At 47.5% G+C, this 27,528-nt stretch overlaps 2 protein-coding genes across 4 annotated transcripts in view; both read right to left on the bottom strand.

Annotated features, from left to right (window-relative positions):
• Positions 1–105: 105 nt before the first annotated feature.
• Positions 106–27,528, bottom strand: part of dtn (transmembrane protein 132C dtn) — a 63,574-nt gene continuing 36,151 nt past the window's right edge. For 2 of the 3 annotated variants that reach the window (XM_076532374.1, XM_076532375.1), the window contains 9 exons: positions 23,908–24,979; positions 16,477–16,620; positions 12,125–12,398; positions 8,616–8,759; positions 7,588–8,433; positions 6,715–7,153; positions 5,587–6,026; positions 5,236–5,525; positions 106–5,157 (listed from right to left, as the gene is read on the bottom strand). In XM_076532374.1, coding sequence (XP_076388489.1) covers positions 4,449–5,157; positions 5,236–5,525; positions 5,587–6,026; positions 6,715–7,153; positions 7,588–8,433; positions 8,616–8,759; positions 12,125–12,398; positions 16,477–16,620; positions 23,908–24,979 — 4,358 coding nt within the window. In that variant the 3' untranslated portion in view covers positions 106–4,448. The remainder of the gene's footprint in view (positions 5,158–5,235; positions 5,526–5,586; positions 6,027–6,714; positions 7,154–7,587; positions 8,434–8,615; positions 8,760–12,124; positions 12,399–16,476; positions 16,621–23,907; positions 24,980–27,528) is intronic. The other variant, XM_076532376.1, reaches the window with a different exon arrangement.
• On the bottom strand, positions 26,114–27,491 carry Pla2 (phospholipase A2). Its single transcript, XM_076532388.1, has 4 exons — positions 27,353–27,491; positions 27,095–27,254; positions 26,378–26,536; positions 26,114–26,256 (listed from the first exon to the last, which is right to left on the bottom strand). Exons 1-4 carry the CDS (start codon positions 27,489–27,491, stop codon positions 26,175–26,177), a joined length of 540 nt encoding a protein of 179 aa, XP_076388503.1. The 3' UTR covers positions 26,114–26,174.

The raw sequence follows: 27,528 nt of genomic DNA, 5'->3' as shown, positions 1-27,528 counted from the left end.
GATCAAAGAAAATTCCTTGAAGCTTCCGAAATTGAATCGTTTACGATGACAACGACGCACATAACGATTTTTATGGGACGGTGAACAAAATTCGAACAACACCGATATGTTACAATTACAATATTTTATATATCTTTGATGACGGTTTGGTGGTAACAACAGGTAAATACTACATATTGTACATTGAGTAGGCGATAGTCGTATCTTATTGTTTAATTAGCGTATCGGTTACGCCGATGCCGATGTGCCGATGGCTACGTCCGCCACGACGACAACACCAACGACGGGTTAAGCACGGTGAAAACAGCGATAACAACAGCAGCAACAACAACAACAATCTCAATAACAATAACAATAACAGCAACGATGATCGCGCGATCGATAGAAGAAGAATATCGGTAATCGTAATACAATAATAGAGGATAAGTACGAAGAATGATCGCCATCACAGGATTACGAGCCGGCTACATGAACGATAATGTCTATTAGCGATACAGATTAATTCGGCTAGAAAAGCATCGTCGATTATTGCTATTGTCGTCGTGGACGCTTCGTCATCGCCGTCCTCGTCGTTTTTGCTCGCAAGCGTCGTCGTCGTCGTCGATTATTGCCGTCGACGTCTTCGTCGATCGTTTTATCCGCATTTATCACACTTAAACGTAGATACAGCGACATCGTGTCTGAGGAATGTGTGTGAATGCAGAGTCTCAGCATTGCGACGATATTCTATTACGATATACGTTTATATATATATATATATATATTTAAGAATCCTCCCTGATCGGTGGGAACTTATCAAAAATAAAAAAAGGGGAAAAGAGAGACCGGCAGTTTCGATTTCGAAGCATCTTTCAGACACTTCAGTCCATGGGGACCAACGGATATGTTATCGCTTTAAACAAAACTCTCTTCGACTTTGTATATAAAATTCGGCGTTGCATCGTGCTCTCTGGACTGGTTCCTCCGTTCGATCGTATCGTATCGTATCGTAGCAGTAGCGATCGAACGCGAACAGGAAAACTAGTAATAGTTTTAATAGCGCTAGTAATTGATAATAGTAGCTTGTAGCGTCGTGGCCAGAGAGGAATGATCGAGCGAACGGATACAAGTACGATAAGCACTTTTCGAAGCGCAACACACCGCGTCGGGGTTCCTTTTCGGAACCGTGTGAGTTTCGAACAAGAAACAAGGAAATTCGCGTGTCTGTACGTGTGTGTGTATGCGCGCGCGCTCGCGCGTGTGTCTGTGTGTGTCTGTGTATATACAATTGCGGCCGTCGGCCAGAGCTGGAGGAAATAGTATTCTAAGTAAAAAATAGTAACTGTTAGATCGTTTGTACGTTGATATTGTAACAGAGGCGACTCGGTGCGGTCTCGCGAATTCTCTTATTTTTTTCGTAAACATCGGTATCAGTTGCAAACAAGCAAACATTCAACGCAAGCTCTCTCTTTCTCTCTCTCTCCACTATTTTCTAAATAGTAAATACTATTTTTGTCCGGCTCTGCACTGGACTCCTCGTCCCAGAATTCGTCGAAGGACGAGGTTCCTTCGGCGGTACGATTAGATTAGGAGTAATTAGCGCGTATCTCACTCACTGTACTCGATATGATTGATTCGTTCACGGTTCCGTCGTCTCGCTGACAATGAGATGCCTCCGCGAACAAATGGAAAGTACAGGTGACACACGGAATCGCGAAACGACGGTACTTCCTCCCCGTTAGATCGTTTTCGGGGATACGTGCACTAGTCGGGCGAAAGGCAACGTAGATCGCGCTTCGCGTTTTTTAGTATTAATAATGATGCGTTGATTAAGCTATAAGACTAGATTCTCGGCGGGGTATCTTGCATTTTTCTCCATCACTTTTTAACCCTTCGACATCGACCGCGAAACGTCTCTCGGACGTACGAAATTGGCGAAACGAAGCGACGCGTTGTTTCGGGTGTCCGTATACAATTTACCGAATCGAAAGAAAATAACTCTGACAGCGTCGACGTTAAGTCGCGAAGGGTTAACGTGCATGGGTGGCATCGACGATCTCTGGGCGTTGATCAGGATGTCCGTTCTCTTTTTCACCGTGTTCGTCGCCGTTATATCACTATATACCACGCTTGAATGTGCTAACACACAACTAACAGATACATACATACTTAGACACGTAGTCCTTAGACGCCTATATAAGATAGGGTGAGCTGTTCAGGGATTCTTGATTTCGTACAGATCGGATCGTTTTGTTCATGGCACACCTGCTGGCTAATCTTTTCGGAGTACGTCGCTCGCTTATTTCGAATCAGCTTTTAACGCACAGGTAACTCGTCGTTATGGAAATAAAATAATAGGGACAGGTATAAAAAAGTAAAATTTCGTAGCCTACGTATGTACAAGAACTAGAAAAGAAATTTACACTTTTGAGTGTCGTCTTATTATAAAACATCGATGACTCGAACGTATTACGGAAAAGTACAAGAATGTTCTATTCGTCGCATCAGTCTTCAGCATAATAAGAAAATATCATACCTGTTCGAATCGGAGTTGACCTGTGTCGCTAAATCGATAAATCTCGTGCTTCGGTAATCGTTTACGTACTAATCGCGGGGAATAACGAAGCTCACGATTGGATTCGCAACAGGAAATGAAAACTGGTGCGGAAGAACGCTGGCTGTAAGGTGTGCGTGTATTTTGCATGTCTGTTACTTTCATTCAGCCTTTCACACTCGCATTCACTCGTTCTCTCCGATGAGTCAGTGGTTTATGCGATGTAACACTAACGATGGCACACATGCGATTGCGCTTTACGTTCACGCGAAGAAAACACGTGTCATACGATCGCGACGCGCGACTCGGATCGAGAACGCGTACGCGAATAATTGCGAAATTCGTTCGAGGAATGAATGGTAATAAAAAGCGATAGCGGAACAGCGCTCAGGACCGCTGCGGAGCACTCTAGATTAGCGTTTCTCAATTAATGATTCGAGAGTCGGTTAATAATTTCCCGTTAATAGTCTTTATTTGTGTTATTATCGTTTTCGCTTTGTTTTTCGATTATCAGCGACGTGACGCGTCGATCGATCATGCCGATAACTAGTACTTTAGATAACAATTAGATCTAGAGATTTTTTAATTCTGTCGAGGTTACGTTAGCGATCCGAAACGCAAAAAATAAAAGCGATAAATCGAAGAATTAGTCTTCGATCTCTTTGTGTAGGTCACGAATCGATCTTCAACGACATGTATGCATGTCGTACAACGAAGAAAATTAAATGTATGGAATGACTTTGAATTCGTATAAAATTACTTGGAACGTGGTCGGAAAGCTTAGAGGAGAATGCTGCGAGATAGAAACGCGGTAGCGGTCCCGGTTCGCGTTTCCGCTCAGCTGTACGGGCTGTCATAAAAGTGCAACCGTTTAAATCCATTACAGTCCATCGTTAACATGCGCTAGGTCGCTTATATATTTATATATATATAATTACGTAATGTATATATGTACACAGTCTTACAAAGCAAAATTTACAAACATTACGACGTACGGACGATCGAATAAATATTACGTTTCCTCCGACGCAGATCGCTTAAAGTGAATGGCCATCCGACATCGTTGAGTCGCGACATCGATTTCGTTTTGGTTTTAACTAGGCTAGGAAGACTAGGCTAACGATTGTTCGATAAAAAAAGAAATAATAATTACGTAAGAACCGCTAAAAGAAAATCGCGAAGCTTCTTCTGCTATCAGATAGATGGTGAATGAACAACGGAAAGCATTGAAAAACGAATAAAGCTAAGAGCCGTGGCTTTATCGAAGTCGAGATCGATTTCGAAACAAAAGAGTCGGTTTCGTACGACCACTTTTTTTTTCTTTTAGTGAATGGCCCTGTCGCCGTGGCGGGAACGAAAGGTACGCGTTCGATCGCCGCGAGGAAAGGGATTGAGCGAGAGATCGATAGTGCACGGAGGCGGAAGCGAGGATCGGCGGTCGATCGATCGCCGGGAAAAGAGAAGAAAGCTGGTCGAATCGGAGTGGCGCGATCTACCTACCCCGCCGGCAACCGACGATCGCATCTTTTAAAGCCTCTGCGTGTGTGTATACGCTGTGGTGTCGTGTGTGGTGCGCACACGCTCGTCGTTGTACACGCGTGTACATACATGAATTTATTTACGTACCATGTACGCGCGCATCTCTCTCTTTCAGCGCGTGTTTACGTGTCGATGCGTTTGCGCGATACTCTTGATGTGCTGCTAGGAAGCTGACTAGATTATAGCCTAGAATACGGAATATCCGGAAAGCGGCCGGCCTTCGATCGTTCTCCATCGCGAACGTGCTACCAGCGAGAAAGGAAGCGGAGAACGAGGACCAGGCTGCTGCCGCGTCCTCTTCGCCTTTTCAACGAGGATTCCGGGGTTTCGCATCGACGTTGACTACTCGGCCTTCTCGAAGGCCGAACGCCATTACCTAGGCGTTCGACTCTTTCAGGTTGTCGAAGTACTGCATGATCTGGTTGTAGTCCATGCCCAGATTGAGGTCGTCCAGCGCCACCGATTCTTCTTGTTCGTGAGACGAGGACGCGGACGAGGACGAAGAGGACGAGGACGAGGAGGAAGAGGAAGAGGAGGACGGCGACGAGTTAGGTGGCGAAGAGGACGAAGAAGCCACGGTAGGACTGGACACGTTCATCGAAGAGGCGACTGCGGACGTTGAGAACGACGAGAACATTGGATTACCGACGATCGTCGCCCTCTTCACCTCTCTGCTTCTCGCGTCTTTCGGATGCCTGTTGTCATCGTGATTCGCTAGCTCCACGAACTCTTCCTCCTCCTCCGCGCCGTTCTCTTTCGGACTACCTACTCTAGCTTTACCGTGTGGCTTGATATGCTGCATCTGTTGTTTGCTGTGCCGCTGGTTGTTCCCTTGGTGGCCGCTGCCCGCGCTACCGCTCGACGCCCTGTGACGGTGTTTCCTCGGGGTTTCCGGTACCCGTACTATCACTCCCGTATTCCTGTGCGGCGGTACCGGTGGTTTATAGTCTTCGTTGCTATTGTTGTTGTTGTTGTTGCCGGCGATCGCGCCGACCAGAGGAACGACCGGGATCGCGGAAGAGGCCATTGCCGAGCTCGTCACGGGTACTCCGTGCGGGGGTAGAGGCGGCGGAATGTCGTCGTTGCTGCGACGAAAGCAGTTATTCGATATCTGTTCCGAAAGAAGAAAGATGGACGGATGGAAAGTAGCGTAAAACAATTACTCGTTTCGCGTGGTTGTTACGGTGGACGTTGCCATGGACGCGGGTGTGGTCACCGTGGTCGCGGTTACCACGGTCGATGGCTTCGTCGCGGCCTTAGAAGCGAAACTGTTTCGCTGAAACTTGTCCCTCTTGCTGTAGGTCGTCGTGTCTATCGGACCGTTGCTTCCGGATCCGTTGTTTCGTTGGCCCGCGGACGGTAGTTCGATGTGATTCGGATTGTCGAAGGAAGTCGCTATTTCGCTCGAGTCCCCTTCGTTTTCACCGGCAAGAGGATTACTGGTTACTCGTACCTGAACAAATTTCAGCTTCGTTTAGGCGCGTTCGAACGTCGAATAGAGCAAATTCTCGTACCTGTTGGGGTCCGCAGGCAGCCCTCTCGAGCGTGGCGCGTCCCAGCCAAACCCAATCGTGAGCGTTCGTGGTAGATTCCCTAGGAGGCCTTCTTCCCGATGCCAGCTGGTTGGCCGCTGCTCTGGCCCTCGCTGCTCCAGAAAGAACCGGAAGCGCGGACCCGCCTAACGGCGAATCGGGCGGCTGAGGCTTGAATTTGCTCGCGTAGACCACGCAGGAAACGACGAAAACGACGATAGCGAAACAGAAGGCCGCCAGCAGAACGTACATTCCGATCTCGAGTGGACTCATCCGTGCGCCCCCGTGATGCCGTATTCCAACGCCACCCATGCCTCCTGAAGACATGCCATTAGCTATAGCCGTGTGGTGCTGCCGCGCCTGCACCAAAGGTTCGTGCTCGTGCCCGTGCTCGTGCCCGTTCTCGTCTTTCAGCGGTAGTCCTTTGCACACAAAACAAAGAGACAGAAAGAGAGAGGAGAAGGGTGAGAAACGGTACTGAATGAAACACGACAGCTCCCGAAGCCGAGTATCCTTCCGCGCGATCAGCAGGCTGCAAGAAGCGAGACTGAGAGGCGTGACCATGCAAGATAGTTTGATAACCGAGCAGTCGAGACATCGACGGTTTCATCGTAGCTCGCCGATGGATTATTAAGCGCGACGATGGAAAAGCTTTTCCACCTATTTTTTGTATTCCAACAATTCTTTGGCGTATCGAAAATCTCGAACGGTATACGATACAGTTTCAAGATTATCGTATTCATACATCAATTAAGCTTATCGAATTTCACAGTTTCGAAGGATTTCAAAGAATTTCCATCAGCGATCGAATAGCTGAAAAATTTGCAAGGGATAGTATCGAATATCCATCACCAGCCACAATGGAACGATAAAAGGAAAGCATTCCGGTAACAACAAAAGGTGTCGGTGAAAAGCGGCGAACGACGAACCAAACAAAAGGACGAGAAGAAAAGGGTATAACTAATGTTCGAACGATGAAAGAAGTTTCTGACGAACACGACAATAACGAGCGCTATCGGAAGACGAACGTACAGTGGCACATACGAAAATCGAAACAAGTGCGAGAATCAGCGGGTGAGCGAGCGAGAAAGGAGAACTGGATTTAGTTACCGATCAAAATGTCGTGAAGATCAGGCGCCATTTCTCCCCTGCTGGTTTTCCTCTCCCTGTGATGATGAGAACCGACGGTTCCTCCTCCGTCGTTCTGCACGAATTCTGGTCGATTAGGAAGATCGCTCGAGGCAAAATCCACTTCGACGTTGACCGAAGCTGTTGCGAGGGTAGCTGCGGTGGTCCTTTGAGAAGCTTTTCCAGACCTCCTGCCGGTTGAACGACAGGTATGCGCCAGCTGAAGACTGACTCGTAACAAATCACCCCGTCCCTCGCCGACCGCGATCACTCGGGGATGATGGGAGGCAACCATCGGAGCGAACGCCACTACTTCGGGGTCTAGACTCTCCACCAACAAGTAATAATCGCTGACAGCGATCTCTCTTAACGGCGTCTTGGTTCCATCCGAAAACTCCACGTCCACGTCCAGCAGACCCTCCTGTGTTCGATGGGAAATTGTAACACGACTGTACCATCGCGTGTTTCTCGTTTACGAATATTCCGACGAAAATGCGGTCGGCGAGACTTTATTCTTGTTACGTTTTACCGCAGGAGTAGAAACAGTAAGCGAACGGTAAGTAGATTTTGTATTATGATTTTAATTATTCGGTAGCTCTTATCTGTTCGAAAGCTTCTTGCGTAAAAGGGATGTAAATAAAAGGGTCTTTATTCCGTCGTTACATGTAAGAGACGGTAAGACCAGTATCGATTAATTAATTTCAATTATGTAGGAAAGAAAGCATTCGAGAGGGAAATCGTTCAAAGAGCAAGGATGGAAGGTGTACTATTTATTTTATTTTTCAAAGCATTAAAAGATTGTGTAACTTCGTTCGCGGCGATCGATCGATTCCGAACAAATGAAATGCACCTTACCTGATACTGAGCAGTAAGTCTCCTCGTGACCGAGGTCTCCGCCACGTATCCATTTTCGATAGCGGTATCCGGACTGATGGTGAGCTGCAGACCGGACACGACTTTGACGAACAGTCGAGTAACCGCTACACGATCGTTGCCCACTCGTACTTCCTTCGCGCCGATTACTCGCCCGGTAATTGGCGAAAGTACCTGCACTTCCGTTCTGCCCACTCCGCGTCCTTGAACGATCCTTCCTTGCAAAAGAGTCGCTATTCTAGGATCCGAGACTCGAAGCATGCCCATCACCAAATCGGTCACGCGTAACCATGTGCGGCGATTCACGAAATAAGAGACTCTTCCGGAGTCGTGATCGGTAGCGAGGAACCTCGCGTGGACCTCGACCGGACTTTGCTGAAATCGGAGTCTACAGTTGGTCGAAGATCCTCTGTCGATCGAATTGATCGTGTCCCAGCCGTGCTCGTTCCCTCGAAATCTTTCCTCTTGTTCGTCCTCCTCGAGGATCACGTCCGCATCCTCGACGTCCATCGAAGTGTCCTCCAGTGAATCCTCCAATTCGGTTGCGCTTCTCTTTTTCGTTTTCGTCGGGGATTGATCGACTCGAGAGTTGGTCGCGTTCAAACTACGTTTGCTTTTCGCACCGGCCGCGTGTTCTTCGGGGACCTTCCAACCTTTGATCTGACTCAGTCTGGTGTCGCCGACCGTCACTTCCAGAGGAAACTCGGGCATCCAGACAGTGAACCTGGCTAGGCCCGTGTACGTTCCGTACTTGACGAACACCGACGCGTTACTGGAACCTCGGATTTCTGTGCCGTCAACGTACACGCTGCTGCAAGAGGACGATACCTGCAACGACATCGCGAAACGTTGGCCTCGAGGAGAAAGCCCCACAGTCGAAAGAAATAAAATAATTTGAACAGAATAAGCTCCGCTCGAATCGAAAATGTGTCATAAGACAGGGAGATTTGAGCGGTCCAAATATCCGACGTAAAACCTGGAACCGCAAATAGTCCCCGAAAATTACATACCTTGAGCACACTCTCGTCCTCGGAGTGACAAGAGGATTGTAGGGTAACGTCGGCCACGGTTCCGGCTTGGCTCACGATAAAGACCTTCATCCCTTGGGACACTTGGCGTCCCGTCAACACGGCGGTGTTCATCACCTCCCAGTTCTACGACAAAACGAATTCGATTAAAGTGTCGCCTTTGCACGGATCTGTTTAAAGCGTTCCGATTCTTTCTCTCTCTCTCGTACTCCTCATTCAGGAAGCTCGATTTAGGTGGCGATCGTTCCGTCGATGCAAGCTTTTGTTTTTCTCGAGGGAGTACGCTGTCGGAAAAGTTTCACGAACGGTCGCGGATTCGAGCCGAGGGAAGGCTTTTAAAGGGTCCCCGCAAAACTCGAGGCTCGACTATTTCATAGGTCCCGGCAACTATACGCGGCTACACCGCCTATGGAAGTTATTCTACGCGAGCACGGCCATTTGTCCGTGTTTGTATGTGTACTTTGCAGGACGAGAGCGAGTCCGGTGTACGAAGCCATTTCCAAGTTGGCTTCCGTACAGTCTGCCCTTTGGAAGGAACATCAAACGACTGGGATATTGCAGCCAGGGAATTTAAATCTCTGACCCCGAGCGACTCTCTATTCGTCCACCTACACCCGGCCGCGTGTACGTGTACGTATACGAGCGTATACTTTTTAGCCCCGTCTACGACCACGACTACCATCGATAAGCTCGATCTTAGTCTGGCAAAAAAAAAAGAAGTAGGTGCCGTCGGTGCGCGTTCGAGTGGACCCTGTTGGACTTTTTCCGTCTTCCTAAAATATTCCCTACGGTCGTGATTCGATATTCTTTGAATTCTCGCGAGTCGTAGCCGTCCTCTGATAGATTTCTATAGAACGTTTTTCCGGCTTCCCGAGTTTCGACGACGGCTGGAATTTCGCTGGAAAATCCGAGAGAGGTTTTGTAGCGGCTACGAATAGCTCTTATCTTCTTTGACAGAACCCAAAGTCCGAGGCTGAATATTGGAAACAGGAAGAAAGGAAATATGTAAGGTAGGGTAGACGAGAGTGTAGCTATCTGGCTAAACAAAAGATCTTCCACCGGAAGTTCCCGTTTCGTCGGCTCGTTTTATTTCGACAGATTCCATCGATTCGATGTTCGCTAAGCGCTAACAATTAGGCGCGAACAACTCCGTTTTCTATTTTAATCCCTTCGTTCGGACGCTCGTTACCATAGATAATCCTCTTTGACGCTGCACGATGCATTTAATTGGTCCATTTATAATACACAAAGTTTGAATCGACGCGTGTCGAAGCAATCGTCGAACGCAGCTGCTCGGCCAAGATTCGAAATTCCAAGAAACTCCTCTCGCGAGCTACGCAAGTCTACCGAGTCAAGAACGGAGTAGCTCGCTAGCTTGAAGCTATCGAACTTTATCGGGAATCTCTGATCTACTTGGCCCCGTTTCGCTGTTCGCTCGTACGAGATTTAACTATGCATTATCGAGGACTGGTGCTCGTCAAAGCGCTCCCCGGGCCAAGTGGACGCCGCTCTTCGAGTAGTTAGTCTGCGTTTCTTCGCCTCTTGGCCTGGATACTTGTACGGTAGCGCATCGACTTCCACCAAAATGTTTCCCTACCGCTGATTAAACGCGTTTGCGCGAGGAAATCGGTCCGATTAGGACAGCTCGTGAAAGCACGGCGTCGAGCCGGACGAGGCGTTGCTCGAGAACGACGAGCCGCGAGCAACGAAAAGGCGAGGGGTGTCTCTTTTAATTAAAAAGTTCCCCCTACTCTTTCGCTTAAACCCTTCTCGCCAGCGAAGCGGCAATTAGACTACGGATAATCAAGAGAACGGCGAGCTTCCGGCAACTTCCTCGCTGCGATGCTTTCAAAAGGAATATGTAAACGAATTAACGAACTAACTAATCAATTAAGCTGCTTAGTGAAGCTTCGACTTGATTGTCGTGTACACAACAACGTTCTCATCTTCGTCTCGATTTCGCACCTAGGTTTCTGTTGTTCGGAAACTGGACTTGACCGTTTATGATCTATCCGGATCGACGTTTTAATATCGTAAATTACGCGAAACGGGTGGAACGTAATTGTGCCGCGAAACGCTGAAGAAACGAAATCAATTAACCCGGGTGCTCTTAAGCTTTTGGAATCTGGCCGGTCAAAGAACCGAGCGCCGAATAAATTTTCCTGGAATGCCGTGTCGTTGGCGGACCGACGATAAAAACAGAGCTCACCGACTCTACGTCGAGAAGCTTTATCACGAGGTGAACCGACAACCTAACCCTTTAGCCGGCCAGCTTCGACTTAATGCCGGTGTCTTTTTGCGCGCACGGCAAACTTTCCTCTTTCATTATTAGTTTATACGCGGCTAAAGGAAAGCTACTTAGCTAAATCACGGCAATCTCCAACTACGAATGTTCGTCGACGTTCACGGGGCAAGAAACTGAAACTCTTTGCCTCCCCCCGCCCATTACTTTATCGTTAGAAGGAAAATGTTAATCTTCGTTACCCTCTTGCTGAACTTTTTAACTTTCTCGTTTATTTAATCCAACGACAGATTCTGTTAAAGGTAATTTCAACGATACGACGCACATGTACGCAATTTCCACTCGGTGTAATGCATACGCGTCCCAGCAATCACTCAGGTGGCACAGTATTGGAGATGTCGTTACATTCTGCATAGCAAATGTTGAAACAACCGTACACAGGCAACTGTTTACACTCGCGCATAAACTGCACACGTTTCTGATTTTGGTGACATTTCTCGATAACCGATAACAGATTTATAGCTAATATTTTCCTTACGAAACAATATATTCAGCAGTTACGTATCGAGGAGTATTTAGATTAATACGTAAAAGTATCGAAAAATCACACCTTCGTGGCACATTTATTCGAAACGGAAAACTTAACAAAGATAATGAACTAAACGTTTCTTTACTATTCGTTACCCGCGGCAAAACCCAAACGCCTGAGTAGTCGAGAAAAGGTGGATCGTTCGCTAGGTTGTATGCCACGTACTTGCCCGTATCGATCGGTACTTTTGCCGACGGTTATCGGCCAACTTAGCGGATTCTTTTCTAAGAGATTTCGAGGAGGGCGTGGACGTCCTGGGAGGATCAGAAGCGAGGGGGTGGCTAGCCTGAAAATCGTGTTGGTTCGTCGAGTGGCGATATTGCTACGCCCGGTGGCTCGTCTTCTTTTTGCCACTCGAATTCTTCTATTTTCAAGTTACCGCGCAAACCTGTCGCGGAATTCTCGATGCACGTTCAGGGAGCAGTTGGCGGGAATGAAAATCGCTCGGAACACGTATTCGCTTTCGACGCTTCTCCAACGATTTCGACAATTACAACTTTTATTGCCAAATCGTGGCCATTCATTGTTTATTTATCGACAAAAGAACAATGCATTTCGAGTGTTCCAATAATGAACAGCGTACGTGCCGAGCGATCTTCGCTATCTGGCCATTACGGGAAGCGGGAGAATTAGAAAAATAAAGCAAACAGGAAATCTCACCTTGGAAATAGGCAGTACCGCTTGAATGTCGTCTTTCTGTATCTCGAGACGCGCTTGAAGCTTCCGCCTCTCTGCATGATGATGATGATGATGTTGCATCTGCCGCTGCTGCAACCTCTGCTGCAGCTGATCCATCCCATTCAGCTGAGAGTCGTTGTCGTCTTCACCCTCGTAAGCGTAACGCACGCTCCACACGATACGACCTCCGTCCCAATTTCCTTCCACTCCTTCTTCGCTCGCTTCCAAAAGCATCGTCAAAATTTCCTCGGCAGACCTGAACAATCGCGAGACAACGGTCATAGCACGCTTCTATTGTTGCCTGAGAAACGTCGACGATTCGTGGTCGTCAGTCGATTCTTCGTAGCTAGGGTCTCGGGTATTCGTTGTAAGGAAACGATTCTTTAGGCGATAAATCACAAAAATCTTTAAAGATTGTCCGCCGATCGGGGATACGAATCGACTACTGCCAAGTGACATGTTACGAGTTTTCCTAACAGGAAAATGTTAAAACTTATCTGTTTGAAATTTTTAAATTGACCGGAAAAAAAATGTAGATATGTACGCAACGTTGATCATACGATGAGCGGTATAAGCTTTTTTGATAACAATGGGTGATTAGCGCGTGCGGTTGCTTTACCGCAATACTGCACATAGCGGAAAGGAAACTACGAACTTAGGACAAACGTTTGGTGTGTCGAGGTACAATGCTACATAGAGGTTTAACCCTTTCACTGCGGCAGCTTTGTATGTCATTACATCAGCTACACAGAACGCGGCCATTTACAATTAACGAACGGAGTTTGCGTCGAATTAGTACTAGATTTTCTTTGCTGCATCACGAAGTTACATTTAACGCTGAGTCACGGCTGTTCTGGCATTTGTGGGTTGTTTCGAACATGACTAAAGTTCGACATTAGTGCTCACGGACCGCTTTAAGCGCGGCGATTAAAATCGACATTAGGATGACGAGTAAAGTCGTTACCACCGCATGACGAATGATAGCGACTAGTCTACATAAGAGAGAAGAAAGGTTCAACTCCTCCTGGTTTAACCCTTCGGAAGAAATTCGTGTCCATGCAGGGCTCAATTGAAGCAACATCGAAATAGATAATCGAGCGAGCGCTGGCAAGAAAGTTACGAATGCTCCCGTAACTAGTACGAAGAGTGGCATCGTAACGGATATAGCCGACGTTAGTACTCGGGAAGCGTGTCGCGGATGACGACTAAAGTCGGCGTTAAGAGCGAAAAGGTTAAACCGGCGGTGCAGCGTGTACTTGTCGAGCTCGAAGAAGCTAACGAGGATTTCGTTGAACGAGCAAGCAGCGAGGCGAGAACAGCTCGCGTCGAGGGTATTTCTAGTTACGAGTTCGTCGGTGTTACGTAACGCGAGCGCAGCGGGTCGCGTTACAAAATCGCGAACGCCGTGCAGTAACGTCGAACACATGCATTAACGACCCTTTCCTGTGTGACGTCACGTAAACGAGAATCTCCAGTAAACCTGGCGAATTTACGAGTCGAAATAATCTGGCTTCTCGACAGGTTTAACAAATTGAAAAGCGGAGGACGCTTGGACTAAGATGTTTTAGGAGCACGAAGAACTGCAGCTGGCTGTCCATGGAAATTCGCGAAGCGAATTCGTTCCTGTCTGCGCGTTACGATTATTTCCTTATTGATGTTTATACTACGTAACTTTGATATTTAATCTCCGCGACTCTTATCGTACAAATTGCCGTAATTTAAAAGATACTTACATCATAGAGTCGCGGTTTTCCTGATTTAGATTAAAAGGAATAAAAAATGCAGAAACAAACGTTCCATAATAATCTGGACTATCGCAACATTCGCGACTTGCTTTCCTTCGACAAATTACAGCAAGATCAACGAAAGTTATCGTCGAACGTCACAAGAAATTGCTCCCTTATCGGCGCTGCTAATAACCATGAATTTAATGCGACGTTAAATAAATATTAATCATTCGAGGGAAAGAGAGAAAAAAAGCAAAGCTTCACGTGCACGATAAAACATCTCCTTGACTCGAGTGATATTGAATGGAAAATAAACAGGTCTGGGATAGAAACGCGAGATCGAGCGCGAAATTAAAGAGGAAACCAGGGCGAGATCGACTGTCGTGGATTTATCGGTGTTTTCCCGAGAACCAGGAATCGGAATTAGAACGATCGAAGGCAATAGGCTGACGCTGCTCTCGAGATCAGCTCGAAAATGGAACGAGTCGAAGAGGTAAAAGGAAAGAAAACGGACTAAAATTAGCGGAAAGACGGCGCACGAATGGAACACGGAATCGATAGGGAAAGCGAGCTACGATTCGAGCAACGATAGCAAAATCTTCTAGACTCTAGACCCGTACGGAGCTTTATCGAGATCATAGGTCTCGACATTGCGTGTTTAACGCGATCCTCGAGCGTTGATCCAAAACTACGCGAACCAGTAAACTGTTGATTTCACGAAAGCCTTGGCCACGTAGTAACGCTTCGAGGAAAAAGAGGAAATCAAAGCGGAGCATCGCAAGGGTTAGCCGCGATAAAGACCATCTAATGCACACAGTGATACTCACTGTTTTTACTTTTTTTTGCGAATTTCTCCAGCGGAACGATGTCCTGTACGTTCGATAAGATCTCTTTATCCGATTCCTCGCTCGCGTCATTATTTCCTGCTCGGCTTTCTACTATCTCTGGTCCAAATTTATCTCCGGTCATCGCTCAAATTTTCATTACGTTCGCATCATTCGATTCCCGCGTGTACTCTCCGTATACCATTAATAGAAGTCGACACACTTAACGCGAATAGAACGTTTTATTAATAAATGGGCGGATATCGAATGTCTACCGAAGAAACAGGGCTAAATCATCGCGCAATTTGAAAATATCAATTTTGGTTGATACACAGCAGGATAAGAGTGACATTTCAAAAGCGGTAATTGCGCCGGGCGATGCGAGGATTACCGTTACCGGTGACCGACCTCGTATTCTCGTGCGTACATCCTGAAGATCTCGTCCGTTGAACCAGAAACTTTGGAGAATTTTGAGAATCCTGAGATAATAACCGAAACACGACAGAAGGATAGTCTCGAGGATCTCGATCTATTAACTTGATTGCCCCTCTATGTTCTTTAATAACCCAATAACAGATTAATCTAGGGTGGCCCCGATTCAGTCGCATTCGCGTCTCCATGAGTACCACTGGTACGCGTCATTCTGTTTTTTTTTAATCGTTCGATTTATCGGTCTGTACCGCTATATAAGTCCGCGAGCATCGAGGAGCCGGCAAGTTCGATAGCGAATTGTATTTTGACAACATGCGTTCCAACGCGCTGATAATCGCCGTTCTGGCGACGACGCTATTCGTTGTCGGGGCGCATCCATTGGCCAAAGAAGACGTCCCGACCGATGAGAAACAGTCGGACTCGCCTAAGTTAGTGAGAGTAAAATTGCATCGAATTAAACCTTCCAAATGTTCGGACATGGAGTCGTGCATCGAGGAAGCAGCGGAGACGGAGAAAAGCAAGGCGGATACTACCTTGGAGTCTATGATCGATAATATCTTCAAAGACGAAGGAGCGGAGCTCGTGAGGCAGCAGCGATCGAATAAGAAGAAAAAGTGCGACGACGACAGCAGCAGTAGCAGCAGTAGCAGTAGCAGCAGCAGCAGCAGCAGCAGCAGCAGTTCTTCTAGCGACGACGACGATGACGATAATGGTAAAAGAAAGTCCAAGAAAATAGACTGCGACGATAGCGACGACGACGACGACGACGATGATTGCAAGAAACAGAAGAAGTGTAACAAGAAGAACGACGACGACGACGATAGCGACGATGATAGCGACGACGATGAAAAATGCGGGAAAAGAAGGAAGAAGAAGAGCATCGGTAACGACGACTGTGATCAAAAATGCACGCGCGAGAGGCGAAAGAGGGAAGCCGAAGATGCGGACAGCAATTCATCGAGCAACTCCTCGTCCGAAGAGGCGGGTCGAACTAATCCAACTCTTTCGACAATGACTCCAAACCTTGGGCAAGTTTGATTCTGGGAGAAATGAAAACCCCGTCAAATGTCACGGTTACGTATCTTGTTTATTACTCGTTTAATTCGTCATAGATAGATAAAAGAGATATTCGCGGTATCTGTTGTAAACGTTCAAACGCGAAACCGTTCTTGTTCTCGAAATACTTGTTGAAATAAAATGGAAATAGACGCATGCCCTTATCGAAGCGTTTTGCTTTTTTTCGATCCGATTTCGTGGCGAAACGGGACGGAAACATTCGTATAAATTTTCATTGAATTACGATCGAGTATGGTAATATGAAAGTCCTGTCGCAAAAGTCTGACGTACTTACGCGCTTGGTACTCGCGAAGCGTCCTCCTTTCGTCTCGCGGTGAACGTTGCGACCGTGTTCTTCGCGTTGATCTCGCTATCGACGATCCAGTCCGGATTGCTCGGCGACGCGTCTAGGATCTTTATCCCGGATTTCACTCTGGCTCTGTAACATTCATCAAATTACGATTATAACATCGAGGTCAATTGTAATCGTGCTCGAGAGGTTCCACTAATGTACGCTGTGCAATTGCTAATTTCCAGTTCGATAACTGTTACGGTACAGGGAAACCGAGAGAAAGTTAACGACCAAGTAGAGTAGCTGACATTGGTCGTCAAACTTTCTGGCGACACGGCTTCGGTTGTTAACGATTAATTCTTGAATGCCGGCTCGTTTGTTGTGCTCGGCATGCCTCGATTTATATGACTTCTTTTTTAGATCGAGTTAAAAGTTTCACAGGGTCACGAACTACCTACGGATTTTATGTAATATAAGGGGAGCGTGGTAATAATTGTCTTAACCCTTCGGATATTACAGAAGCGTACTATCTAAAGAAATCGATCGACCATTCGTTTTATAGCACAATGAAATTCTACTTTGTACGTTAATCGATCGAAGACGTTACATTATTAAAAAAGAAGAAAACCGCGGCTGACGTTACGAAACGAGCGACTATTCGATTAGTCGGAACACAATCGGAACGAGGCCAGCGAATTTCGCGGTGCAAACAAAAACGTTCGGTCGGGAAAGCGGTTCGAAAACGAGAAAGTAAACGTCGCGGGCGTTTGTCGTTGTTCCGGAAATCGTTTCGAAAATGGTCTGATAAAAAAGAAGAGAAAAAATCGTGATCAGCGGCCAATAGCGAGCAAGCGGAAGAGGAGAACCGATAAAAGACGAGAAAAGGTAGAAAAGAAACGGTGAGTATCAAGGCGGAGACGCGACTATTAAAGAGTTCAAGGGTGACGCGTGATTCTCCGACGTTCCTTTCCTTCCTTTTTCTTTTTTCAATAACTTTTCGGTCGTTTTGCAGGATCGACGCTGCTACTCGGCAATTATCGACTCAAGTTTCGTGGAATAACGCGATCGACCTGACGTGCACAACCTTTCTGAATCCCACGGTTCTTTCGATTATTCTGGCCGGTTGTGAACGGTAATCATCTACCTTTCGTATTCGGGGTAAATTAGGCTCGTTTCAAATCGGCGGACCGACGTCAAAAGCATCGCGAGAAACGTCCAAGTCGATGATTGGTTTCGCTTCGATACGCGACAAGTTTCTCACCTGACCTATCCGTAACGAATATCTACTGACCTGTAACGTGTTCGTTTCGTTTCTGCTGATACGCAACGTCGACAAAATTCTTTGCAAAGTATTTCGCTTTTTCCGATATACGTATTTCGGGAATAAAGGTTCGTGTAGTCAAGTAGTGTTTATCTTTCAACACCAATATGAAATCGATAATGCTCGAAATAACTTTGTTCGAGTAATCAGCCTAATGCGAACGTATATAACAAGCTTGATCGGATCGCGTTGCATTATCGAACGATTGCATCTCGCATGGTATACCGCACAATAATGCGAATTTCGGCTATTAAAGCCTTAATAACTGCAAGAACCGTTTCAGCTAAACAATGAATTTTCTCTAACCGCGAGTATTAGGCAGATTTTTTGGCGGGACTGCCGATATGAAAGCAGCCTTAACATCGGTCGTGACACAGTTTGAACGACGATCGGTTCTCGGCTGTCGTTCGTAATAACGTCATTTTCTTTTGTTCATCGCGATATTCAACGCGAGAGAACAGAATCCGTCTCTTTCTGTCCCGTGATCTAGCGCCGGATGGTTCGTGGAATCGTTCATCGTCGGCCGCCTTGTCCCCTCGATTACAAAGTATCGGATTGAAAATTGAATTTCCTCGAGCAAGATGAAATATGGGCCTCGGAGCGAGCTATTCACCGAGCGAGCTCCGTTTAGACAAATCGTTACCAACATCGGTAACCTGTACAGACCGCTTCAAAAAGATTACACCGCAGATTTTCCGTAATGAAACGAAGTTCTTTACCGTTTCGTGATCTCGATGTAAGATACGAGCGATTAAATATTAGGTGTCCGACTCTACCGGAGGCCCTGTTTAAATCGTACGACAGCTGACGGGCGGCATAGAGGATTCCGGAAGTCCAACACCCAATTCTTAATCGCTCATCGTGTCTCGAAATCGAGGCAGCAGATTGCGCAACGGTAAAGTACGTTTTGATCGGTTTTCACGAAAAAAATCTGCGTGCGAGACTTTTGAAACGTTCTGTATAATGCTCATCCCTTTTTTTTCAATCGAACATTCGAACGGTGTCGATCATCCACTCGACGCGCGGCTCGAACACGAACGCCTCGTAATAACTAGTCGCTAGAAAATCTCCGCCTGTTTGCGTTTGAAAAATATTTTCCGTCGCACCAGTCCGATTCAATTACCGAGCGACAACCATTCTATGCAAAAACGTGAGCACGACGTGATTTGATATCAATTGTGAAAGAACAAAGGAAGCAGGAGAGAACGGACAGCAACGTGTTTAGATTTCGAATTTGAATTTTTTCACGCTCAAAAAATTTATTAAGTTTCACGGATATTGCTCGATCAAGATCGTAGCGGAGTCATGGTACTTTCTTCGCACAATTTTCTCGGTTCGTCGGAACTACGATTAATGGACTTCGAGACGTTAATGGTGAAAACTCCGCGTTACGGTATACCGGAAACGATGCAATTAAAACGTCCGAAAAACGCGAATCAACGCATAAAGAAGAGCGTTGCAGCAAAGTGGCTCCTGTTAATGCGTTTTAATTATCGCTTGCGTTACCTCTTCTAATCCTTTTCGTCGGAAAAATGAATCCAGTCCATAATATAAAACGCGCGCCAAAAACACCTACTCCGTGCAGTGCAGGAACCTTCGTCGCTACGTTTGAATCTTTTGCGGACCAAGTGCGCTTCACGAGTACTTGCTTCGCACTTGAAAGATTATTATGAAATCACGGAACGGTACGTGAAACGATGTTCGAGTAATAAGAGCAGCGCGATAAGAGAAATTTTACATTTTACAACTATTTAACTTGCTCTAACAATAGCCTTACTGAACACTTCACTGGCAAGCTCAGAATAAAACGACGCCTTTTTTCTCCTCTCCTCGTTCTCTTTCATTCCCGCGACGTAACCGCTGTAATCTCGAATTACATTATTCTGTACGCTCTGCTGCCTCATTAATCATTTGCCGCGAGAATTTCACGGACAGCGAGAAAAGCTTTAATCGAGTTCGAAGTCTCTTTGCGAAATTTCCTTTGATCTCGCGAGCTGTTCGAAATTCGCGGACAACGAATTCACGTAGGTGGAACGAAACGAAGTTTAAGGGGGTCTAGAGTCGCATCGATCTCGAGCAAGCAAATACCGAGCCACGATCGAGTAGCCTCGTCGCGAAATCGAAGAAAAAGAACAGCCGTTTGTTCGACGCCGCTCGAAAGGGCATTTCCACGGCGGCGGCGTCGCGACGCCGCGCCAGCTCGCCTACGCTCTCGTCGCTGCGAGTCTTTGCTCCGGAGAATTCACGCTCCAGTTACGTGACCGGGTCACGGGGTCGACGTTACGGGGAAGTTACGATGCTAGACGAAGCTTGCCTCTCCGTCTATCCGACGCCACGTCTGATAGATATCTATGCGCTTCGCGCGCTGCTCTCTCGTCTCGAACGTGCTACCGATCGAGCTGTATCGCTTCGCTCCGTTGCGTTACGCCACAACGGACCGATTCACGCTTTGCTCCCGAAACGGAGCCGGAGGTTCCGCTTTGTAGCGAACGAAACCCCAGTAAAGCGAAATCGATCGCTTTCTCGTCTTCCCATCGAAATCGTTGTTCTCGACGCGAAGGATTCGCTGGAAATCTTACTCCGTGCAGCTAAACGGGAACGAGCGAATTTTGCCAATTTTACGTAACGAAAGAAACCTTGCGTGACCGCCTGGTGTGCATTTTTAGTTCTTCCAGCGACGAGAATGCAAAAGTACGCGCTTCGAAATAATTTACCGTGTACGTTTCGGTATGCACGAGGCGCAAAAAGCAGTTGATAAAAAGGTAGTTTATCAAATTCTGCAATTATCGAGCAGAGCAGCGAAAAGGTTAGTCTTCTTTGAAAAAAGTCGCAATTGGAACGAATCAATTTCCCGCTGCACTTTCATCGTTGCCGTTTATAATTGGTAGAAAAAACGCGTATCCGAGGCCGCAGCTCGGAATCGATACCCGCGATACGGACAATCGGTCGTGTGAATTATCGAGAGATCGGTGCACCTATCCCGGTGCAAATAGAATCTGCAGAAGGGGAGGTAAAACGGTCGTTAATTCGATGGACGATGCAAAACAAGCGGTAGATTCGATTTACGGGCGCCACCGATCGAGCAAGTCTTTTCTCTTCGACGCTCTTTCACTTAACCGATAAACTTGCGGGTTTTTTTTCTGCTTAGACGAATCTAATTTTCATTTTGCATCGACGTAAGTCTATCGCGTTAAAACGCGGCTGACTAAGGGAATCGAGCGATCGGGGCGCATTCGTCTTCTTTCAAATCGAATTACACCTTGCCGAGGTCGATTATCCGAAGCAAACGAACCAACCTTCTGTCGGTCAGCCAGCGAGGTAATTAAGTTAACCTCGGTTGGGAGCAAATTAGGGTTAGGAAAGGTTACGCGATGCGGGGGACGTTCTTTGGCCGCGATATTCGAGCGAAGTGGCTAGCCAACGCGAGGGGGAGCGTTGTAAAAACGTGAACGGGGGAGACAAGAATTGGCCCAGCTTTTGAAAAGAAGCTCGAGCACAAAAGAAGGGTCGGTTCCCTTGGTTCGATGCTGTTGTTGCCGGTTGAAAAGCGAACGGAGGGGGTGGGCGTAAAATGGCAAGCCGGGTTGTTCCGTCGATGCAATTACAACTTCGAATCAAGTTATTTCCGCGAGACCATCGACGACATTTACATACAAATCGGCGACGTGCAAAGCGGTTGCTATCGAGCGGTTGCGATCTCCCGCGCCCGGCAAGCAGTCCGTGCAAGCGTTGACGAACGATCGGTGTCGACCAAGCGGCCACAATTTATTCAATGACTGCCACCGTTCGCGATCGATCACCAACCGAAATGAAACGAAACGGAACGGAACGGAACATCGACCCTCCCGCTCGATTGCGTAACCGGTTCATCGCGAGAAACGCGTTCGCTCGATTAAGCTTCGACCTGTCACCGATAATTCGTCCGATAATTATGATCGATACCGGAGGACGAAACAGGAGGATGAGACTAAACGTGCTACTCGTTTCCGAACGATCCTGAACAGGGCATTTCGAGATATCACGGTTTAAATAACGACCCGTTGCGTTTAGCCCGGAGCGAGCATCGATTATACGGAGTCTCGTGCAAACTGACGGTGTAAGTTTCATGAAAACGACTGCGTAAAGCCTTCGTTGATGTCCTCGACGCTTCGACTACCGCGCTAATCGAGTTTCACTGACGCGTCAAATTTAGAGCGACTCTGTTATTCCTTTTACGAGGGTTGACATTACGTACGCGAACGCGTCGAAGCTAGCACGAACCAACAGTTGAAACGGTCGATTCTTTGTTAAAACGAACAACGAATGATAAAGAAATTTTTTATTTGCTTTGTCGCGATACAGGTTTATCGCGAAACTTTTTAGTCGTGAATCATTGCGCCAGCGTTCGTCGGTTATGCTACATCGCGTATAAAATTCCTCGATTCGACCTAGAAGTCGATATCGTGGAAATAAAACTCGAAATCTCTCGGCGAAGGTGTCGAGGCCAACGTACATAAAATAACTCGACATTTTTCAGATAAGACTCGCGGAAGCTATGCGAACAAAAATTCCTTTATCTCTGCAGCGGCGTAAGTAAGCTCGCTCGGTAATCGAATTTCTAAGCAACTCGAGATCACGCTCGCACCGCTCGTGATTTCTTCTTAAGAGACAGGATGGCCTCCCTTTCCTCTCCGCGATAGAGATACGAATCGCGTTCCTTCTCCCAAGAGGTTATTTCCCGATAAAATCTTCCCATTGTAACGCGTTCATCGCGATAGGTCACACTTTAAAGCGATGCTTTTCCGAAAACAAACAGATTCGAGAAGAATTGCCTCCGATACGTCGAAACGGGCGAAACTCTTGCCTTTCGACGGATCAAAGCGATCAATTCCTTAGTTTACGATTTCTCTCTCGCAACTTTTTCCGATGAAATTCGACGGTAATTACGAAGCAACGATACAGAAACTATAAAAACAGGGTCACAACGGAATTGTTCAAAGTTGACGGACGTCGATTACCGTCGCGGCAACGTTTCACCGTTTCGAGCACGAATAGAACGCGACGGATAGAGAAGGAAACTGTTGGAGAGTTGACTAACAATGGAAAGGTTGTAACTTTACGCGGGTGCTCGACAATTCATCCAATTAGGAAATTTTTGTCCTCGCTTGTCGTCCCACTTTCTGACCGGGCGCAGAATTCTCCGCCATACCGGTGGGTGCATTAAAGCGGTTTCCGGTGGACGTTCACGCGCAAGAAAAAAAGCCAGCGAGCAGGATAAGTAAGCAGGTAAAGCGAGTAAAGTGAATTTCGCCCGGTCTTTGCGGCGTTTCATCGCGTGTTTCCCGACGGTTGCGTGCATTAACAAAAACGAAACGGAAGTTGCAACTGTCTTGAACCGCGAACTAAAAACGAAGAAGCTCGGGGGAACGTTTGACTCGGGCCACGGTTGTCTGGCATGTTTCTTCGTCGCGAAAATTGCTTCGACTTTCTCGTAATTACTTTCCCGACGGTTACCAGCTACGCCCAAAAGAAGCGTCAAGAGTTTCAGAGCCTTTCTACCCGTTAATTCGCTGTTACATAGTCTGCTGCCGTGGAACTTCTCTAACCACGTGGTAACGCGAAACCTCGACGTTTAAAATATCTCTGACGCCTTTACGAGGAGAAAACACGGTAAGCGCGAGTTCGATTTACCGACTAACACGGACAACAGGGATGGCTTCTCTAGCCGCAAGAAAGCGGAAAGAAACAATACCGGTACCGGTAGTTTGTTTAGTTCGCGTTACTCGTGTTCGATAGTCACGGAGAATCTGTTGGGTAAACTCCGGAGCATTCGTACCGAATGAGCGGATCAGCTCGCCGTCCTCTATTCAAACCATTGCTCATTCGAGCATTTGGCTCGAATGAATACCTGCCTAAACAATACGAGTTCGAGCTTAAACCGCGTCTGGTAGGACAAATATCTCGTCTCGTCAGCAGTGCAGCTACTTTCATTACAAAGCTAAGGCGGTACCGATACTCTCGCCATCGTCGTATTTAATCGTCGAAAGCCTCCAACTGTAAACGTTACAGCTCCGTAAACTGACCTGTTACGTGCACGATAACGATCGACGATCGCTGTTTTAAAGAGTACTTACCTCAAGTAAACGCCGATAATGAGGGGCGGCCTGTCCTGTCTCGGATCGGTAGCCTTGGACGGATGCAGGAACGCGGGAACGTGTAATCTAGACCTCGGATAGAGGGGTCCATGCGGCACCAGCAAAGTCAGCGAGTCGTCCGCCTTGAGTTCCTTGTAATCGGCTCGATTCGGAGCCAAAGGTATTTGTCCGAGCGGCGTGACCGGCTGTATTTGTACTCTGGGTCTGCAGAAGCCGGCCCCGCTGTCCACGGAGCCAGTCTCCTCTGTTCGAGGCTCCAGTACCGAGTACGCGACCTGTACGAGCCTTGGCAGGCTCTTGGCGACCTTGACCCGACCGGAAGCGTCGGGAGGAGGTAACGGTGCCCACCAATCGGCAGGTATGGTGATCTGTGCCAGACAAACGCCGTTTTCTCCGTCGGGGCTGCAGGCTGCCGTGAGCACCGACGACGAAGACGGAAAGGCGGAAGAGGAGGACGAAGACGAGGAAGAGGAATAGCTTCTACCGTTGTTTCTGCTGGCCGTGCTCCTGGAGGGAGCGGCGAGGCTCGCGTGCAGAACCACGCATACCCTCTGATGCCGAGCCAGTAGCAACTGACGCCTTCCGCCCGCCTCGCTTCCGGCGTGAAAGAGTACTCTTAGCACCGGCGAGTCACGCGGTATGCTGTTTCCCACCAGATGAGCGGACATGTCCAGGTGACGAGCGCCCAACTCTTGCGCGTCCAGGATCGTCGCAGCCGTTAGGTTTCGTCTGGTTTCCGGTCCCGGTAACGCGTCCAACGGATCCGGAACTATGTAGCGAGCCGGTACGGTCTGCTTGGTGCTAAACGGGCCATAAGTGGCTCTGACCGAGACCGGCTCGCTCGTTTGAAAGACCGTAAACTTGTCTATCGAGAGGACCGAACCGGCCGGAGCCGATGGGATTCCAGCGTTGCCGCTCGACGACGTTCCCGTCGACGGAGATATCGCCGGAACCGAATCTCCTCTGACAGGATAATATTGCCTCGGTGTATGTTTCAAGAAGAATCCGCCGTCCTTGTTCTCGAAGTGGACCTCCACCGAAGCCGCCACGTCTGAAACGAGAAAGGAGAAACGTTCGAGTCAGCGAGGAAAAGCGCGCTATACGCGTTCAACAAATTGAATGAAAGATAAAAGGAATCGTCGGAAAGCGTTGGGAAGAGCGGAGAAACGAGCGAGCAGCGCGTGAGATAAGCGAAACGGAGCGCAGGCCGAATTGGCCTCACCTTTCCACGCGTTTTCCTCTATTCTACGGAAGAGGGTGTGCGGGCAGCTGGCGCTTAACGGAGGATTTCCCTGGAAATTTATGTCCGGATCGAGCGCAGCCGCGCCACACTACACCATGCTACGCCACACCATGCCACGCCTCACCTCGTCGATTTACAACCTCTCCGTTCACCTGTGTAGACTCTCGAACGCGCCTAAGTACAGCAACTTTGTTTCAGCTGGGGAAATTCCCAAACTATGCCTTATCGAGGGCGCTTCCGTGACTCTCGATCAGCCGGCGAAACGAATTCTTCGATTTATCGAACGGGGCCGCGGGAAAAGTAACGTCCTATCGAGGAAATCGTTGATATTTCTACACGACTTTCCACTCGAACTTCTATCTGGGACATTTTTATCGAGACAGCATCCGAGTTGAAGCGTGTTCCCTCGTGTAATAAGTTGAACAACGCGAAATTCCAAACAAAATCCAGTGAAACGGATACTCGGAATTCAGTCCTTTTCGTGTTTCCTGTATACGTGTATCGAGCTCGAGCGCTTTGCGTCGTGTTCGTTTCTATGTTAATGCCACGCGACCGATAAATTTCGAAAATTGCTCGGATGTAATGGAAGTGCTCGTCGCTTCGTGGATTTATTAAGGCGTTAAGGAAAACACGCGGCATTTCGTGTTGAATTAATTTCGACCGCTTACGCGTCGACGACTGGAATAATTTAATTCGTGGAAACTTTCCTTCTTCCGTGTACGAGATCTATTCGAATACGACTTAGAGCCGACTCTAATTAGCTATCTAAGTACTCTTATAGGTTAATCCGCTAACGATTCCCTCTCTCTCTTTCCCTATCGCTACATTGTTTCGCTTTACGAAGAGGAGCTTGCTCGGTTATTGGACAATGATTTTACTTGTTCCAACGCAAAACGTGTTTATTATTCACGATTTTATTGGATGTACTAGTACATTGTCTCTGGCGATCGATGATGCTCGTATATTTCGCGATCGACGCAGCCCTCCAGGCTCCACAGCGAATTCAATTCCACGGACGCACGTCGAACCACTGGTATTTCTTTGGTTGGCTCGTGTCCAGTTCGTACTCCAGACAAGTCTTAAAACTGTTGGGAATCATTAAAGTTGTCTGTTCCAAACGATTCATGCTCGAACGTTACGCGAAGAAATCGTGAGTACGATAACGCGAAAGTGCGGTTAATATCGCGTTTAACTGAGCACACTTACAATATGCCGGTCGTGCGTTTGCATTTCACGATCGGATAATCGTTGCGGAAACACTGGGTGCTTAGACCGCTGAAGTACATGTATCCCACCGTACCACCTATGCCATCTTTGGAACGGTGAAGACAATTGTAGAATTTGTCGTCGCACTCGCAACTTAGCCTGTTGAACAGATTACCGTTGCTTTCCTTCGTTAACGCGCAACACTTTATCTGATTCCATTTACGCGTTACTTCGCGACACGCGTTCAGGCAGCAGTTGTCGACGATTAATTCTAATATTTTTACGATGCTCGATATTCGTCGTCTTAAGAATTTAAGAATAGCGTACAACTGACGGGACTTGCTTCTAATCGCGCGCCATTTCTCACCCGACATTAAACACCAAGTCGAGAAAAAGTTCCGTGTGGGCGTTCACGCGAACCTGACATTACCGCGATCGTTAACGTTCCGCCTCGAAATGCTCGCGTGCTACGACAAAAGTTGGATCGTTCAACGGCCTGCACGCGGTTGCGTCAGACTTCAAAACCATCGACCCCTTTGCCCGAGACGGAAAGGGTATATCGAACGAGGTAAAAGGTCATTCATCGAAGAAAGAAGTGGTTCACCCTCCCGAAAATTATGTAACATCGAAAAATTATAGCCACCGTTCGGAGTACGCGCTCGGGAAACTTGGACAAACGCGGGAACAACGAAGAAAAAAATAAAATTTGGAAGGAACCTCGTGTAGTAAGCGCTATTGGTCAATCCGTGTTTGCTCTGTCTAGCCTCGATTATGTCTGGGCACATATCGTGCTCTCGACAGCACGCGTCCGTTTCATTCTTTTTCCCTAGCTCGTTCGGATTCGATGCCTTGTTACCGCTACCGCACCATAAAGTCCCTGCCGGAAAAAGGATTCAGTACAAACCTCCTAATGAAAGGCCTACGTGGTATCATCTCCGTTACACGAATCTTTTCTTGCCCTCGTTCTTCTCTTACCTGGGAATATTACCTGTATTCTTTCCATTATTTCCTCGTTGCCCATTCTGTTCGTGACCCTATACATCGACCACGCGTGTACGTAGACATCGTGACAAAGGCAGAGAACGAGAATCGACGCGAATCTCGGAAGCAGCATCGTTTCCGCGAAGAGAAGACGAAATGGAACGAAGCAA

The sequence above is a fragment of the Megachile rotundata genome, chromosome 6, assembly GCF_050947335.1.
Source record: "Megachile rotundata isolate GNS110a chromosome 6, iyMegRotu1, whole genome shotgun sequence".
NCBI classification, from domain to species: Eukaryota; Metazoa; Arthropoda; class Insecta; order Hymenoptera; family Megachilidae; genus Megachile; species Megachile rotundata.
This window is presented reverse-complemented; position numbering and strand designations above follow the sequence as displayed.